General features: G+C 44.3%; 1 protein-coding gene across 1 annotated transcript in view; it reads right to left on the reverse strand.

The window, feature by feature from the left end:
• The window catches only part of CASKIN1 (CASK interacting protein 1), a 97793-nt gene that overhangs the window by 30594 nt on the left and 50516 nt on the right, over window positions 1–16683 (reverse strand). The window contains exons 2-4 of the mRNA XM_060786494.2: window positions 10912–10963; window positions 2390–2487; window positions 983–1128 (exon numbers count right to left, since the gene is read on the reverse strand). Coding sequence (XP_060642477.2) covers window positions 983–1128; window positions 2390–2487; window positions 10912–10963 — 296 coding nt within the window. The remainder of the gene's footprint in view (window positions 1–982; window positions 1129–2389; window positions 2488–10911; window positions 10964–16683) is intronic.

The following is a 16683-nucleotide window of genomic DNA, read 5'->3' on the forward strand; positions in this document are numbered from 1 at the left end:
CCAAAAGCAGGACCCCCACTCCTTCGATTCCCCAGCCTAATTTATGTACTTGCATCCACTGACTTTTCTAGGTCCCCTAATAGAACTTTATGCTAACTTCCAAAGGAAGCGTACCATAGAATTACCTGGAGGACCTAGAAAATGCCTAGAGAGATGGGTTTCTGGGATTATGATTGAGGATGGCGTGATTTTAATAATTTTATATGTTTTAATGTGCATTTAATTTTAATTTTTTAACTTAACTGTATTTTAACTGTTTGTTGTCCAAAGGCATTGAATAGTTGCCATATGTAAAGCCGCCTTGAGTCCCTTTCGGGGTAGAAAAAGGCGGGATACAAATACAGTAAATAAATTTCTGCATTTATGGGATTCTGACCATTGCACATTTTCTTACTGTGTTGTGATACCCTTTCTCATTGAGGACTAGAACATTTGTAGATATAGTAAGACCCCCATAATAGTGTTTGTATTAGCAATAATAATAATTTCATAGAGTTTTGTAATAAGAATAGGAATATTTAATAGTGTTTTGGAATAACAATATTTTATAGTGCTTTGTAATAATATTTAACAATGTTTTGTAATATTTTAATAGTACTATATTATTATACCACAATATATATAGTACACTACCAGTATATTACACTATTAGGAATATATAATATATTGTATATATATTATACAATATATTATATAATACTAATAGTATAATATACTGGTAGTGTAATGTATATATTATACTACAACATTATATTAATATTATATATAATATATTAGTATTATTACATTACAATGCTATTATTTCTATTATATTGTATATACTTTGCACCTTTAACCTACTACTCAAACACAAATATGGTTTCTGCAAACCATACCTGTGTTTGAGTGTGTGATGGGAGGCTTGCAGTGTTTTCTACATCTCTGTTCTGCCGGTCTGTGCAAGGCTTGAGTTCACTTTGTACTGCTTCTGTGGGCTACTCACCACATCGTAATGGCCGTGCTGAGCTGCCAAGTGCAACGGGATCTGCCCCTCGTCAGAGGGGATGTTCACTGAGGAGCCGGCCTTCAGCACCAGCTTCATGGGCTCCTTCTTGCCCTGCCAGGCTGCGTAATGCAAGGGACGCATCCCTGGGCGGAAAAGGGGCAAATGGTGAGCAGAGAAGACGGAGCAGTTTCCCACCGCATGCCATTCTAAGGTGGGACGGCACCATGCAATAGCAGAGGACAGCCATATATATATAGGTGTGGATATCTACATCTATACCCATATCTATATCGGATTCATATCCATATTGTATCCATATCCATATTTGTATCTTTATCCAGCTCCATATTGTATTCATACCCATATTGTATCCATATCATATCTATATCAAGATCTATATATCATATTGTATTCATATCTATATTATATCCATATCATATCTATATCCAGATCCATACTCATATCCATATTGTATCCATATCCATATCTATATCTTTATCAAGATCCACATCGTATCCAGATTCATATCCACATATCTTTTTATCCATATCCATATTGTATTCATATCCATTTTGTATCCATATAATTATCCATATCCATATTATATCCATATCTCAGTATTCATATCTATATATCTATATCCATATTCATATACATATTGTGTCCATATCATATCTATATCCATATTCATATCCAAATCTATATCTTTATCCAGATCCATATTCATATCCATTTTGTATCTCTATCCATAATGTATCCATATCTATATCTTTATCCAAATCCATACTTTATCCATATCCAAATTGTATCCATATTCATATCATATCTTTATCCATATCTATAATGTATCCACATCTATATCCAGCTCAATACTGTATCCATATTAAAAACATATCTATAACCATATCTATATTGTATCCATATTCTATATCTATATTATATCTATATTCATCTCTATATCTTTATCCATATCCATATTGTATTCATATCTATATTTTATCCAGATCCATAGTGTATCCATATGAAAATCATTATCTATATCCATACTGAATCCATATCATATCCATATCTATATATTTATTCATATCCATATTAGATCCATATTCATATTGTATCTGTATCCATATCAATATCCATACTATATCCATATCCATATCTTTATTGTACCCATATCAATGCCGATATCCATAGTGTATCCATATCAATATCCATGTCTATATCCATAGTGTATCCATATGTATACCTATCCATTATGCAAATCCATATCTTCATCCATATGTATATCCAGATCCATATATTATACATCTATCTATAACGATATATACACGCAGATGCAGATAGACACGCCTATGCCTCCATGCACGTGTGTGTGTCTCTTGGGCCATCCTCCCTCCCACCACTTGCCTTTATTGTCCTTGATGTCCACAGCCGCCTGGGCCTCCAACAGCAGTGAGAGGAGCTCTGTGTTGCCATTGAGGGCAGCGTGGTGCAGGGCGGAGAACCTGCGAGAAGAGCAGAAACATAATCCATCATCACCTCCAATCATTTTCCGGTACATTCCCCTGCCTCTTTGGACTGATTCTGGCAACCATTAGCATTTAGTGGCCCTCTTGAGCAAGCATGGGCAAACTTCGGCCCTCCAGGTGTTTTGGACTTCAACTCCCATAATTATGCCTTCTCTTCAACCACTTTGATCCATTTTCTCCCATGACCAGAGACAATTATTAACACTTGGTTGAAAACAACATGTTTACATAGTCAAAGAACAATGATTATTTCAAGTTAAGGAAGTCAAACAACGCTCCTAACCTAAACCAACGTCAGTTAAGGAAGAAAAGCCAACATCTGTCGGGAACTGATGGAGTCAGCATGTTTTAGCTGCAAAACAACCTGTTAGTAATTTACAACTTTTTGGAACAAAAACAGCAAGAAATATGCAATATAAGAGACCTTTTTATTATCCAAAAGTTTTTCAGATCTGCAGGAGTGCAGGTTCTGTACACCCGCTGCTTTCTCCAAGGGATGGAGAAGATGATGTATTCGCAGAATGGCAGATTTGTAGGGAACACAGTCTGGCCCATGTTTGGTTCTCTTCAGTAGAAGGAAGAAGGGATAGTAATGTATGCAAGGAGAGTAAATGTTTATATGTCTGTGAATGCTTCCTCCCCCCCCCCCCATTTTTTTTCTTTGTGTAACCAATGTAGCTATACTCTGTATGTCTACTTTCTTTCTCTGAAAGTGCCTAATAATGCAACCTGCCTCACTGGCAATGGAATAAAAGAACCTTTTTAATCAGTTCTTGTGGGTTTTTTCGGGCTATATGGCCATGTTCTAGAGGCATTTCTCCTGACGTTTCGCCTGCATCTATGGCAGGCTTCCTCAGAGGTCTGCTGGAGCTGGGAAAAAAGGGGTTTATATATCTGTGGACTGACCAGGGTGAGACAAAAGGCTTTTTGTAAGTTGGGCTAGGTGTGAATCTTTTCAACTGACCACCTTGATTAGCATACAATGGGCTAATCAAGGTGGTCAGTTGAAAAGATTCACACCTAGCCCAACTTACAAAAAGCCTTTTGTCTCACCCTGGTCAGTCCACAGATATATAAACCCCTTTTTTCCCAGCTCCAGCAGACCTCTGAGGAAGCCTGCCATAGATGCAGGCGAAACGTCAGGAGAAATGCCTCTAGAACATGGCCATATAGCCCGAAAAAACCCACAAGAACTGAGTGATTCCGGCCATGAAAGCCTTCGACAACCTTTTTAATGTTTGAAAAGCATTTGCTGTGAGTTTTTTGGACTGTATGGCAATGTTCCAGCTGCATTCTCTCCTGACATTTCGCCTGATCTGTGGCTAATGGCACCCTCACAGGTCTGTTGGATATGAGGCAAGTGGAGTGTGTGTGTATATTTATTTATTTATTTATTTGCTGCATTTGTTGACCGCCGTTCTCAGCCCTTGGGGCAACTCACGGCGGTGTACAACATATAAAAGGCAATTTACAAAAGGCAATAACAAAACAACATATCCACAATACAACAGTTATATAATTACACTAAATAATCCGCTCCGTCTCATAGTAGAATCGTAACCAATCTCATAATCCATATTCCGTTCCAGTCGTCCTTACCAAATTATTGTAGCACTTAATTAAATGCCTTCTCAAATAGCCATGTTTTTAGGCTTTTGCGGAAAGACATAAGGGAGGGCGCCTGTCTGATGTCTACAGGGAGAGTGTTCCACAGCCGGGGGGCCACCACCGAGAAGGCCCTCTCTCTCGTCCCCGCCAGGCGTGCCTGTGAGGCAGGCGGGATCGAGAGAAGGGCCTCCCCAGACGATCTCAAGGCCCTCGTGGGCTCATAGGCCAAGATGCGGTCCGCAAGGTATTTTGGGCCGGAACCGTTTAGGGCTTTGTAGGCCAACACCAGCACCTTGAATTGGGCCCGGTAGCAGATCGGCAGCCAGTGGAGCTGGAACAACAAGGGCGTTGTGTGCTCCCTGCGTCCCGCTCCAGTTAGTAACATGGCTGCTGCGCGCTGGACTAGCTGAAGCTTCCGGGCCGTCTTCAAGGGCAGCCCCACGTAGAGAGCGTTGCAGTAGTCAAGGCGGGATGTGACCAGAGCGTGTACCACCGTGGCCAAGTCAGACTGGCGCACGAGCCTAAGCTGTGCAAATGCTCCCCTGGTCACCGCTGAAACCTGGGGATCCAGGCTCAACGATGAGTCCAGGATCACACCCAAGCTGCGAACCTGCGCCTTCAAGGGGAGTGCGACCCCATCCAGCACAGGCTGTAACCCTATACCCAGTTCGGCCTTGCGACTGACCAGGAGTACCTCTGTCTTGTCTGGATTTAATTTCAGTTTGTTCGCCCTCATCCAGACCATTACAGCGGCCAGGCACCGGTTCAGGACCTCGACAGCCTCCTTAGTAGCAGGTGGGAAGGAGTGACAGAGTTGGACATCATCTGCGTACAGATGACACCGCACCCCGAAACTCTGGATGATCTCACCCAGCGGCTTCATGTAGATATTAAACAGCATGGGGGACAATATAGAACCCTGTGGAACCCCACAAGTCAAAGGCTGTGGTGTAGAACAGGAGTCCCCCAATAACACCTTCTGGGTGCGGCCCTCCAGAAATGACTGGAGCCACTGCAAAGCAGTGCCCCCAAGGCCCATTTCCGCAAGGCGCCCCAGAAGGATACCGTGGTCGACGGTATCGAAGGCCGCTGAGAGGTCCAGGAGCACCAACAGGGACACACTCCCCCTGTCTAGCTCCCGGCGCAGATCATCCACTAAGGCGACCAAGACCGTCTCGGTACCATGTCCCGGTCTGAAACCAGACTGTGCCGAATCCAGATATATCAGGAATGTCCATGGTGGGAGAAAGAACCTTTGTCTGTTTGAAGCAAGTGTGAATGTTGCAATCAGCAAGCTTGAATAGCACTGAGTAGACATGAAGCTGTAAAGTCAATCAGTGAGGGTATCTGCATGGAGGTAGCTTGGCTGTTGTTGCCTGGAAGCATCCTCTGTTTGGAAGGTGTTAACTGGCACTTTATTGTTTGCTTCCTGGAGTTCTCTTATTTCTGAGTGGTGTTCCTTATTTACTGCCTTGATTCTGGTGTTTTTTTTAATACTGGTAACCAGATTAAAAAAATAAACACCAGAATCTAAGGAACACCACTCAGAAACAGCGGAACTCCAGACAGCAAACAATCAAATGTCAGTTAACACCTCCCAAACAGAGCGTGCCTCCAGGCAACAAAGACCAGTTTACCTCCATGCAGATACCCTCACTGATAGACTTTGCAGCTTCATGGCCCCTCAATGCTATTCAAGTTTGCTAATTGCAACATCCACATTTGCTTCAAACAGACAAGGGTTCTTTCTCCCACCCCGGACACTCCACAGATATATGTACACTCCACTTGCCTCATCTCTAACAGACCTCTGAGGATTCCAGCCACAGATGCATGTGAAACGCCAGGAGAGAATGCAGCTGGAACATGGCCACACAGTCAAAAAAAGTCACAGCAACCCAATGATTCCAGCCGTGAAAGTCTTTGACAACACATATCCATGAGTTGACATCCAATAACATCTGAGGACCCAAATTGGATAGAAACTAAAGAGCATACTCTCCTTCCATGTCGCCTTCACATGGATTTAGCAACCTTTGAAGGCAACCATAATAAAAACGGATGGGGCCCTCCATGGAGACAAGATGAAGATCCCTGGTGCAAGAGGAGGGGAAAGGGGGGCTCCATAAATCAGATCTCCAGAGCTGTGTGTTTGAGGAGAGGCACGCAGACCCTGCCTGGTCTCCAAACATTTCCATAAAAGCCCCGAATCGGCCTCTGGAGACATAAACCAGCCAAGGGAGAGTTTAAGAATTGCCAGATTTAGCACAGGAGCAGGAAGGAAGGCACCCGCTGCATGATATTGCTATTTTTTCATCCTCCAGAATAGCAATAGGGCCAGACCCGCCAACATTGGGACTCTTTCCAGGAAAAGGGATACGAAACCTAACTTTTAGCATCCCTAGCTATTTCCGTCCCCAAATGTCCTACGTGGGAAATACCCCTGAGAGCTCTCCACGGACAAAATGCATTTAAAACAAACCCCTGGGACTATATGTGGCCCCAAGCCTGCTTTTTATGGTCCTCAACATCATGAAAATCTCTTTCCAGCAACATAAGTGGTTGCTCATCCCAATCAGAAAGGTACGCTGTGCTCTTCCGTTGGCTTTCACTTTTGGTTGCTTTTCATTTGTTTTAATTGCATTTGAATTCGTACTTTGGGGAGCGCTTTTGCACATACCTCTGTCTGCAGTGGATCCTGTTCCTGCAAGCTGCCTCAAGTCTCCGTTTTGGGGCAAATCCAGAAACGAGGCAATGTTAATTGCAGGCAGCGAGAAACTGTCTTGCACCCCAACAGTCTCCTTCGTTCTCCATCCTGCCTCCAAAGTAACTCCCCAAATTCTTGCTATTCCATGTAGAAGGGAAACATTTCTTCTGATCTCCTTTCCTTGCAATTGAGACTCCCCCAAATCCTTGCTATTTTCCCTGGAAGAAGGCAGCATTTCTTCCAAAAAGGCAGCCTTTTTCCTATCCGTGTCCTTACAAGCCCCCAAATCCTCCCAAAAAAGAAGGCATTTATTCTGATGCCTCATCCTTGAAGCCAAGACCCCCAATCTCCCAGCTAGTCTGCCTAAAAGAAAGATCCGTCTCCTAAATCTTTGCTATACTTTGCCTTCCTTCTAAAGCAGTGGTTCCCAACCTGTGGGTCCGCAACTCTAGATGATTAAATATGGTTTTCTGTGGGTGAGCACATGGCGAGTACTGGACGGTATATGTTCTGTATCAGAAACTAGAGCTGATGTGGTCTAGCCAATGCAATTTTCTGAATCTGCACCCCAAATAACTAAACCAAATCTAAAGTTGACCAAAAATTGATTTGTAACCTTTTTGGTACTAAGGTTGGAGAGTGGTCCCTGGTCAAAGTGGTCCCTGTTCAAGTGGTCCCTAGTCAAAAAAAAGGTTGGGAACCACTGTTCTAAAGCCTTCCTTGCAGCTGGGACCCCCCAAAATCTTGGTCTTTCTCCCCTCTACAAAGACTCTTCTTTCGTCCAAAGATCTCTGTCCTGTCATCCCACAAATCCTTGCTATTCCACCTAGAAGGAAGGCATTTCTTCTGACCCCCTTTCCTTGCGGCCAAACCCCCCAAATCCTTGCTATCCTTTGCTGGAAGAAGGCAGTCTTTCTTCCAGCCCTTTCCTTGCAACCAAGACCCACCCAAATCCTACCCTAAAAATAAGGCATTTCTTTGGACCCTTTGTCCTTGTGCTGAGACCCCCAATTGTTGCGATACTTTGCTGGGGAAGGCAACTTTTCTTCCAAAAAAGAAGCATTTCTTCCATCTCTTTCCTTGCAACTGGCACCCCTCAAAATCTTTGCTATCCCACCCAGAAGGAAGGCATTTCTTTGGGCCCCCTTTCCTTTTGGCTTAGACCAGTGTTTCTCAACCTGGGTTTGGGACCCCTGAGGGGTGTTGTAAGGGGGGTTTCAGAGAAGTCGCCAAAGTCCACCTGAAAACATACATTGGCAGAGAAGGCTGAGGATCTCTCCGCTTGTCCTTCTCTTCCTTTTTGTAAACAGTTGGTGAATCCTCTCACCAAAAGCTCTCCTCCTGCTGTGATTGGCTGGTCTCTCAGCCAAGGGGAGGGCTGTTTCTGAGACTCCAAGCAGAGAAGGGAGAGCACAATGCACGTGGGCAGGCGAGGGAGAGTGTGTGTGGCTGGAGGGAGGCTCGCACCAGCAAGTCGCTTCAAGGCATGGGAGTTCTGTGTGGGAAGTTTGGCCCAATTCTATTGTGGGTGGGGTTCAGAATGCTCTTTGATTGTAGGTGAACTATAAATCCCAGCAACTACAACTCCCAAATGTCAAGGTCTATTTTCCCCAAACTCCACCAGTGTTCAAATTTGGGTGTATCACATATTTGTGTCAAATTTGGTCCAGTGAATAAAAATATATCCTGCACATCGGATATTTATATTACAATTCATAACAGTAGCAACATTACAATTATGAAGCACCAACAAAAATAATTTTATGCTTGAGGTCACCACAACATGAGGAACTGTATTAAGGGGTCATGACATTAAGAAGGTTGAGAAACACTGGGTTATTATTATTATTATTATTATTATTATTATTATTATTACTTTATTTGTACCCCGCTAGCATCTCCCGAAGGACTCGATGCGGCTTACATAGGCCAAGGCCTCAAAACACAATACAACAATACAATACCTAAAGCAAATTAAAAAACAGTTAAGCAGTATAACAACAAACAATAAACAATACATCAAGACACTATAAAACTGGGCCGGGCCACAGTAATGGGTACAAGATTAAAAGTGCTGATGTGGCAGGAGGTATGTAGGATTATAAAGTAAGTGCAGTGTGCGGTGTGCAGCAATCTTAGTTCTACTAAAGTGCTTCTAGGACTTGGTATTGGAGATTCCTAATCTGAGAAGGCACATTGGAACAGCCAAGTCTTCAAGTTCTTTCTGAAGACTGCCAGTGTAGGGGCCTGTCTAAGATCTTTTGGGAGGGCGTTCCAGAGTCGGGGGGCCACCAAAGAAAAGGCCCTGTCTCAAGTCCCCACCAAGCGCGCTTGTGACGCAGGCGGGATCACAAGCAGGGCCTCTCCAGATGACCGAAGTGAACACGTGGGTTCACAGACAGAGATGCGGTCACGCAGGTAGGGTGGTCCCAAACCGTTCAGGCCTTTGTAGGTAAGCACCTGCACCTTAAATTGGGCTTAGACCCTCACGTCCTTGCTATACTTTGCTGGAAAGAAGGCAGCCTTTCTTCCAACCCTTTCCTTGAAGCCAAGACTCCCCCCAAAAATCCTGTCCTTCCCTCCCTCCCTTTGCGTGGTCCAAAGAGCCTTCCGTGGAGGCGGTGGCTTCATTGCAGTGCCGGCTCCTACGTGCCATTCGAGCGAGAGGCTGGCAGCTGGGAAGAAGAGCCGGCACCTGCCCAAAGGCAAGAAGAGAGAGTCTCTCCATCTCTCCCTGTGTTTATTTAATGGGAAGAAGAAGAAGGGAGGGAAAGAGGGAGCTAGAAAGCAGCAAAGAGACTTGGCTCTTCGCCGGCAATCATTAGATGGCAGCCAACAGATGAGGATCAGAAGAGGAGAGAGAGGAGTGGAAAAGCAAAGAGATGATGCTCCTCTCCCTCCGCACCAAAAGTGGGTTCTTGGAAATATGGAGAGGGAAGAAGAAGAAGGGGGAAAAAAGGAAGAGAGAAAGCAAAAGCCGCTTCCCTTCATCTTGGGAAAGGAAGAGAAGGAAACAGGTCTGGAACAGATGGAAGCCGGAAGCTTTTGAAGCCTCATAATCCGGAGGAAAAGGGAAAAAAGAGAAAGGAAAAGGAAGGACTCTTTTGGGCTTTTGTTTAATGTCTCTCTTCTTCTTTAAAGGTTCATGGGACGTGCCAAGAAAAGAATGTCTTCCTTGAAAGATTTCTAAGCAGCTGGAAATATCTATTATCTTACAGCAGTGCATTCCACAGCTTGGCTGCACATTTACGGATGCATCTACGAAGCGGAATTAATGCAGTTGGGCACCAATAATAATAGGGAATCCTGGGAGTTGTACTTTGACGCTCTAAGGATTCAGATGCTGCAGAACCACAAATCCCAAGATGGTATAGCCTTGAGGCACGGCAATTAAAACAGAATCAAACTGCACCCATTCTACAGTGTAGATGCACCCTATGGGAGGAACCATTGGATGTTACAATCAAAGTGAAAGGGATTCCCAAAGGTCATCTAGCCCAACCTCCTGCAAGAACTTCTTTATGCTGCCCTGAACATCAGCTTTAGTGCATGATCCCAAACCAACTCACCAAAGAAAGAAAGAAAGAAAGAAAAAAAGAAAGAAAGAAAGAAAGAAGAAAGATGATATAATTGAGGGAATTTCTGACCTCTACCTATGTCTAATTATCCTCACTCCATCCTTACAAACACCACAGGTAAAGGTTGTCCCCTGACATTAAGTCCAGTTGTGTCCTACTCTGGAGGTTGGTGCTTATCTCCATTTCTAAGCCGAAGAGCCGGTTTTGTTCATAGACACCTCCAAGGTCATGTGGCCGGCATGACTGCATGGAGCGCTCTTACCCTCCTGCCAAAATTGATATATTCACATTTGCATGTTTTCGAATGGCTAGGTTGGCAGAAGCTGGGGCTGACAGTGGAAGCTCACACCGCTCCCCATATTCAAACCTGCGACCTTTCAGTCAAGTCCAGAAGCTCAGCGGTTTGATCTGCAGTGCCACCGGGGGCTCCCAAACACCACAGACAGAACAAATTCTCACAATATGATATTATTATTATTATTATTATTATTATTATTATTATCTTACCCATCTGTGTCTTGGAAATTGACATTCACTCTCTTGGTGGATCCCAGGAGCTCTGCGGAAAAGGAGATAGAAAAAGGCAGGTGAAAGAAGCAGAAGAAACAAGCAAAACTCAGGACTCCTTTAGATTATTTACCAAGATTTTGGGATATTTATTCAGCCCATTGCTCAGCCCCAACTATAGTACATAGAGTTATTCTCATGTCAGTGGTGCAGAGAACCCAGTCCAGGTTTTGGCTGGCTCTCGAAGAGCTCTCCAAAGCCCTGCACTAAGTAATAGGAATGGGGTTTGGTACCTTGGTAGTTGTGTGTAGCTTATTAATGCCATCCACATACAAACAAATAACTGTAATATAATATAAATATACTATACAAAACTATCAGCATATGGATCCGGCCTATTAAAATTCAATACCTTTAAAAATGATACAATCCAAGACATCAAATATACACATTTATAATTTAGATTATACATATAAATATACCATATATATAAATACTACAACAACAACAATATATACACATAATAAAAGAGAAATATATGTCTGTGTGTACGAAGGTGGGGTGTCTACTTACACAGACAAGCTCCTGCCTCCACAAACAGCTATAGCTTCCACTACTCAAGAGACACCATAGACCCTCCCTTTAATGACATTGCAGGTTATAGTGAGCACCGTAAACATGTACAAGAGCCCTGCCGATGTCCTCCACAAACACCATACTGCCTGCCACCCAAGTGAAGGCTTTCATATGGGGACAATTTTATCCTAGATTTTATATGTTTCCTCCACCAAAGGCATCCCAGTGTTTCTTCCTCTCTCCATTGGTGTGGAATTTGCATGACCCTGCCCACTGCCTTTCCCATAGCACACAGCAAACAGAGTAATTGGTCAGCAACTGAACATACTAGAGAGGTTTGGGGAGACTTCACAATGGTTTATAGAAGTAGTAGGGCTGGGATGTATAGTTCACCTGCAATTTAAGAGCACTCTGAACTCCACCAATGATGGACCTGGAACTAACTTGGCACACAGAATCCACATGACCAACAAAAAATACTGGAGGTCTTTGGAGAGATTTATAGGAGTTGTAGTTCACCTACAGAGCGCACTATGAACCCAAACAATGATGGATCTGGACCAAACTTGGCATGCATACCCAATATGCCCAAATTTTGAGGGGAATTGGCTTGGACATTTGGAGTTGTAGGTACTGGGATTTATAGCTCACCATCAATGAACACCCAAAACTCCACCCAAGATGGAATTGGACCAAACTTGGCACACAAAGCCCCCATGACGAGCAAAAAATATTGGAGGCCTTTAGGGGAAATTCACCTTGATTTGGGGGAGTTGTAGTTCACCTACATCCAGAGAGCACTATGAATCAAAACACTGATGGATCTGGACCAAACTTGACACACATATCTGATATGCCAAAATGTGATTACTGGAGGGGTTTGGGGGAACTGGCCTTCCTTTCTGGGAGTTGTAATTCACCCACAACCAGAGAAACTGTGACCTTCACCAATGATGGAGCTGGACCAAACTTGGCCCACAGAACCCCATGACTAACTCAACCTACTGGAGGGGTTTGAGGGGACTGACTCACCATAGTGGGAGTTGTAGTTTACCCTACAGTCAAAGAGCACAGCGAACCCCACCAATGATACATCTAGAGCAAACTTGTTCAACATAACAAATTTGAAGTTCTGATGGAATTTTTCGGGGTTAACCTGGCATGATGGAAGTTGTAGTTCACCCATAACCTTATGCATTTTAATTAAAAATCAACTTTTTCAAATAACCTGGGCAAGCTAGTAATAATAATAATACTTTGAATATGTTTTAATGGGTATAGAGGTTGAGAAGATCAGGATATAAAAGTTTTAAATAAATAAATACTGTTTATATTTAATTCTATTTTAAAGTTTGCATATTTGTATATTTTAAATTTTCTACTAAGGCTTTCATGTTAAACTGCCCTGAGTCTCCTTTGAGAGAGATAAAGCGAGATATAAATCAATAAATATGATGATGATGATGATGATGATGATGATAATAATGATAATAATAAGTTGCCTTGGACTTCAATTCCCAGAAGCCCCAATAGTCAGGGATAATGGGAGTTGAAGTCCAAAGCAGCTGGAAGCCCAAAGTTTGGGAAGAGTAATGTTTGGAAGTTTGGAGAGAATATAAATCCCAAGTATCTGAACTGCAAATCCCGGTGCTGCATGGTCTGTGGTTGCCATGGCAGCTAAAGTGCAGTTGTAGTGGCAGTGCGGAAGAACCCCCGGGACCCTCCATCCGGCCAGCCATCCATTTGCAAATGCGGTCAGGCCTCTTCTTCCTTCCGGAGAGCCATTGGATTTCGCCTTTGCTGCCTTCTTCCAAGAGAAAAAGGGGGAACGCAGGCCCCATCACAAGGTCAGCAGCAAAGAGCAGCCATCCATCTTACTGACAGCGAAGGAAGAAGGGTGGGAATGATGGGCATTGAAATGAGCATGCAAAACAGTCAATGTGGGTGGCAAGTGTGCAAGCAATGGCTCCCACTTGGCTTTGGTTCTCATCCCTTTCTCTGCAAAGCGTTCCCTTATAAACATCAAAGCACCACCCATGACCCTGATGGTTTCTGCGAATCCACTCCGGTTTTAATTTGGACCTACACTGTAAAGTTAATGCAGTTTGACCCTACTTTTCACCACCGTGGCTTGATGCAATGGGACACCAGGAGCTGTGGTTTCAAATTCCTCATCAGCAGGGCCGTAGCCAGAAAAAAATTTCGGGGAGGGTTGAACATTTGGGGGGGGGGAGTTTTGAAAATTTCGGGGGGGGGGTTTAAAAAAATTTTGGGGGGGGGAGAGTTGAAACCTGCCTCTTAGGTCACACTGAAGCAAAGAGCACAGGGGGGGGGGGGCAGAACAGCCTTCAATAGCCTGCAGCTCCGCCCCTGTCAACCACCTCCACCAAGTCTGGCCTCCTTAGTGAGAGCATTCAACACCCCCCCCCCCCCCACATGGTTGCTTTGCTACATTGGCTATTGCTGCAAGTAATGACAGTGTGAATAAATTGTCAATATTTGCTTGAGATAGTGCTTGCAGGGAGGGACTCTTAATTTTTTGCGTCTCATAGACTTAGCATGGGGATAAGCCAATGCCAGAAGGGACAGAAAGTTTCATCTATGCTGATGATCGTGCCATTACTGCTCAAGCAGGGAGCTTTGAGATGGTTGAACACAAGCTCTCCGAAGCTCTAGGTGCTCTAACTGCCTATTACAGGGAAAACCAACTGATCCCCAACCCATGTAAAACACAGACATGTGCCTTCCATGTCAAAAAACAGACAAGCATCCCGAGCTCTGAGGATCACCTGGGAAGGAATCCCACTGGAGCATTGCAGCACACCCAAGTACATGGGAGTCACTCTGGACTGTGCTCTTACCTACAAGAAGCACTGTCTGAACATCAAGCAAAAAGTGGGTGCTAGAAACAACATCATACGAAAGCTGACTGGCACAACCTGGGGATCACAACCAGATATAGTGAAGACATCTGCCCTTGCACTGTGCTACTCTGCTGCTGAGTATGCATGCCCAGTATGGAACACATCTCACCACACTAAAACAGTGGATGTGGCCCTTAATGAGACATGCCCCATTATCATGGGGTTTCTGCACCCTAAACCACTGGAGAAATTACACTGCTTAGCCGGTATTGCACCACCTGACATCCGCTGGGAAGTGGCAGCCAATAGTGAAAGGACCAAGGCAGAGACATCTCCAGCTCATCCCCTGTTTGGGTGTCAGCCAGCACGTCAACGACTTAAATCTAGAAATAGTTTTCTAAGATCTACAGAGACACTCGCTGGAACACCTCAGCAAGCGAGAGTCCAAACCTGGCAAGCTCAAACCCAGAGCCCCAATCAATGGCTGATACCAAATGAGAGACTCCCCCCTGGGCACACAGAAGACTGGGCGACTTGGAAGGCGCTGAACAGACTGCGCTCTGGCACCACGAGATGCAGAGCCAACCTTCAGAAATGGGGCTACAAAGTGGAATCCACAACATGCGAGTGTGGAGAAAAACAAACTACAAACCACCTGCTGCAATGCAACCTGAGCCCTGCCACATACACAATGGAGGACCTTCTTGTGGCAACACCAGAAGCACTCCAAGTGGCCAGATACTGGTCAAAGGACATTTAATCAACTACCAAGCTTGCAAACTCTGTCTTTTGTATGTATGTATGTATGTTTGTTTGTTCTGTAAAAAATGTAACACAACTGTTCGGTTCCCTGGCATGATAAATAAATAACGCTATGGAATTCTGGCAAGTTGTAGTGTGGTGCATGCTGAAGACCTTGCAAAACTACAACTCCCATGATGCTCAGTTTAAAGGGATGTCAAGCTGCAGCAATTCTACAAGTCTAGGGGCACCCTTAGAAAGGCATATATAAAGGGAACGCTCGTGATTCAATATATATATATATTGAATCACGAGCGTTCCCTTTTAAGAGACAGGCTCTCCTTGGCCGGCTCTGCCTTCTTCGCCTGCTCCTGTCAATCAGGCTGGGAAGGGGCGCAAGGCCGAAGGCGATTGGCTAGCTGGAGGAACGCCCCTCCCCGCGCTGCTTCAGAGAAGAGAGAGAGGGGAAAGGAGAGGCAGAGATGGCAGCAGCAGAGGCGCACCGGGTGCTGGTCTATGGAGAGCGGGGAAGTTAACCAGTTAACCAAATTCATTAGTAAACCTGTTAAAATTAATGAGTAAACCAGGTTTATTTTTTTTAACCTGAAAAATTTCGGGGGGGGGTTGAACCCCTAAACCCCCCCCCCCCCTCGCTACGGGCCTGCTCATCAGAGAAGGTGAAAGGCTCTGCAAAACTACAAGCTCCTACGATTCCAAAGCATAGAGCTGTGGCAGTTAAAGCGGTATCAGACTGTATTAATTACGACAGTGGATGCACCCTGGAAGAATCTCTTCCAAAGGGCCGGTGCCACTTGTGGAGAGAAAAAGCGGGATATTTTTTTTAAAAAAAACCCAATAATTGATCAGGAATTGATCAGCATCCCAGTACCTAAAACTCCTATAAATCAATATGAATTCCTCCCAAACCTCTCCAGTATTTTGCCTTGGTCAGGGGAGTTCTGTGTGCCAAATGTGGTCCAGATTAATTGTCTGTGGGGATCATAGTGCTCTGTCTTGATGCAGGGTGAACTACAACTTCCATCATGTTTAGTCAGGCCTCCAGTATGAGCAGTTGCTGACAGGGGCGGCTCAACCATTATGCAAAGTAAGCATTTGCAGTATAGTTGATTTTGCCCAGGGGCACTCTTGAGGCGCCCTTGGGGGAAAATAGACCTTGACATGTGCGAGTTGTAGTTACTGGGATGTATAGTTCACCTACAATCAAAGAGCATTCTGAACTCCACCAATGATGGAATTGAACCAAATATGGCACACAGAACTCCCACGATGAACAGAAAATATATAACAGTGATTGGTTTGGGGGGGGGGGGGGGCAAAATACTGTTTGTTTACCGTTGAAAATTACCTAGGGCCGCCTCTGGTTGCTGATCAGTGTATTGTTGAAGGCTTTCATGGCTGGAATCACTGGGTTGTTGTGAGTTTTCCAGGCTGTATGGCAATGGGCCCAAAGCATTCTCTCCTGACGTTTTGCTTGTATCTATGGAAGGTATCCTCAGAGGTTGTGGGGACCTCTGAGGATGCCTGCCATTTTCAGAGAGAATGCTAAGAATGATGAGAGAATACACTGATC

This window comes from Anolis sagrei, chromosome X, assembly GCF_037176765.1.
Source record: "Anolis sagrei isolate rAnoSag1 chromosome X, rAnoSag1.mat, whole genome shotgun sequence".
Classification (NCBI taxonomy): Eukaryota; Metazoa; Chordata; class Lepidosauria; order Squamata; family Dactyloidae; genus Anolis; species Anolis sagrei.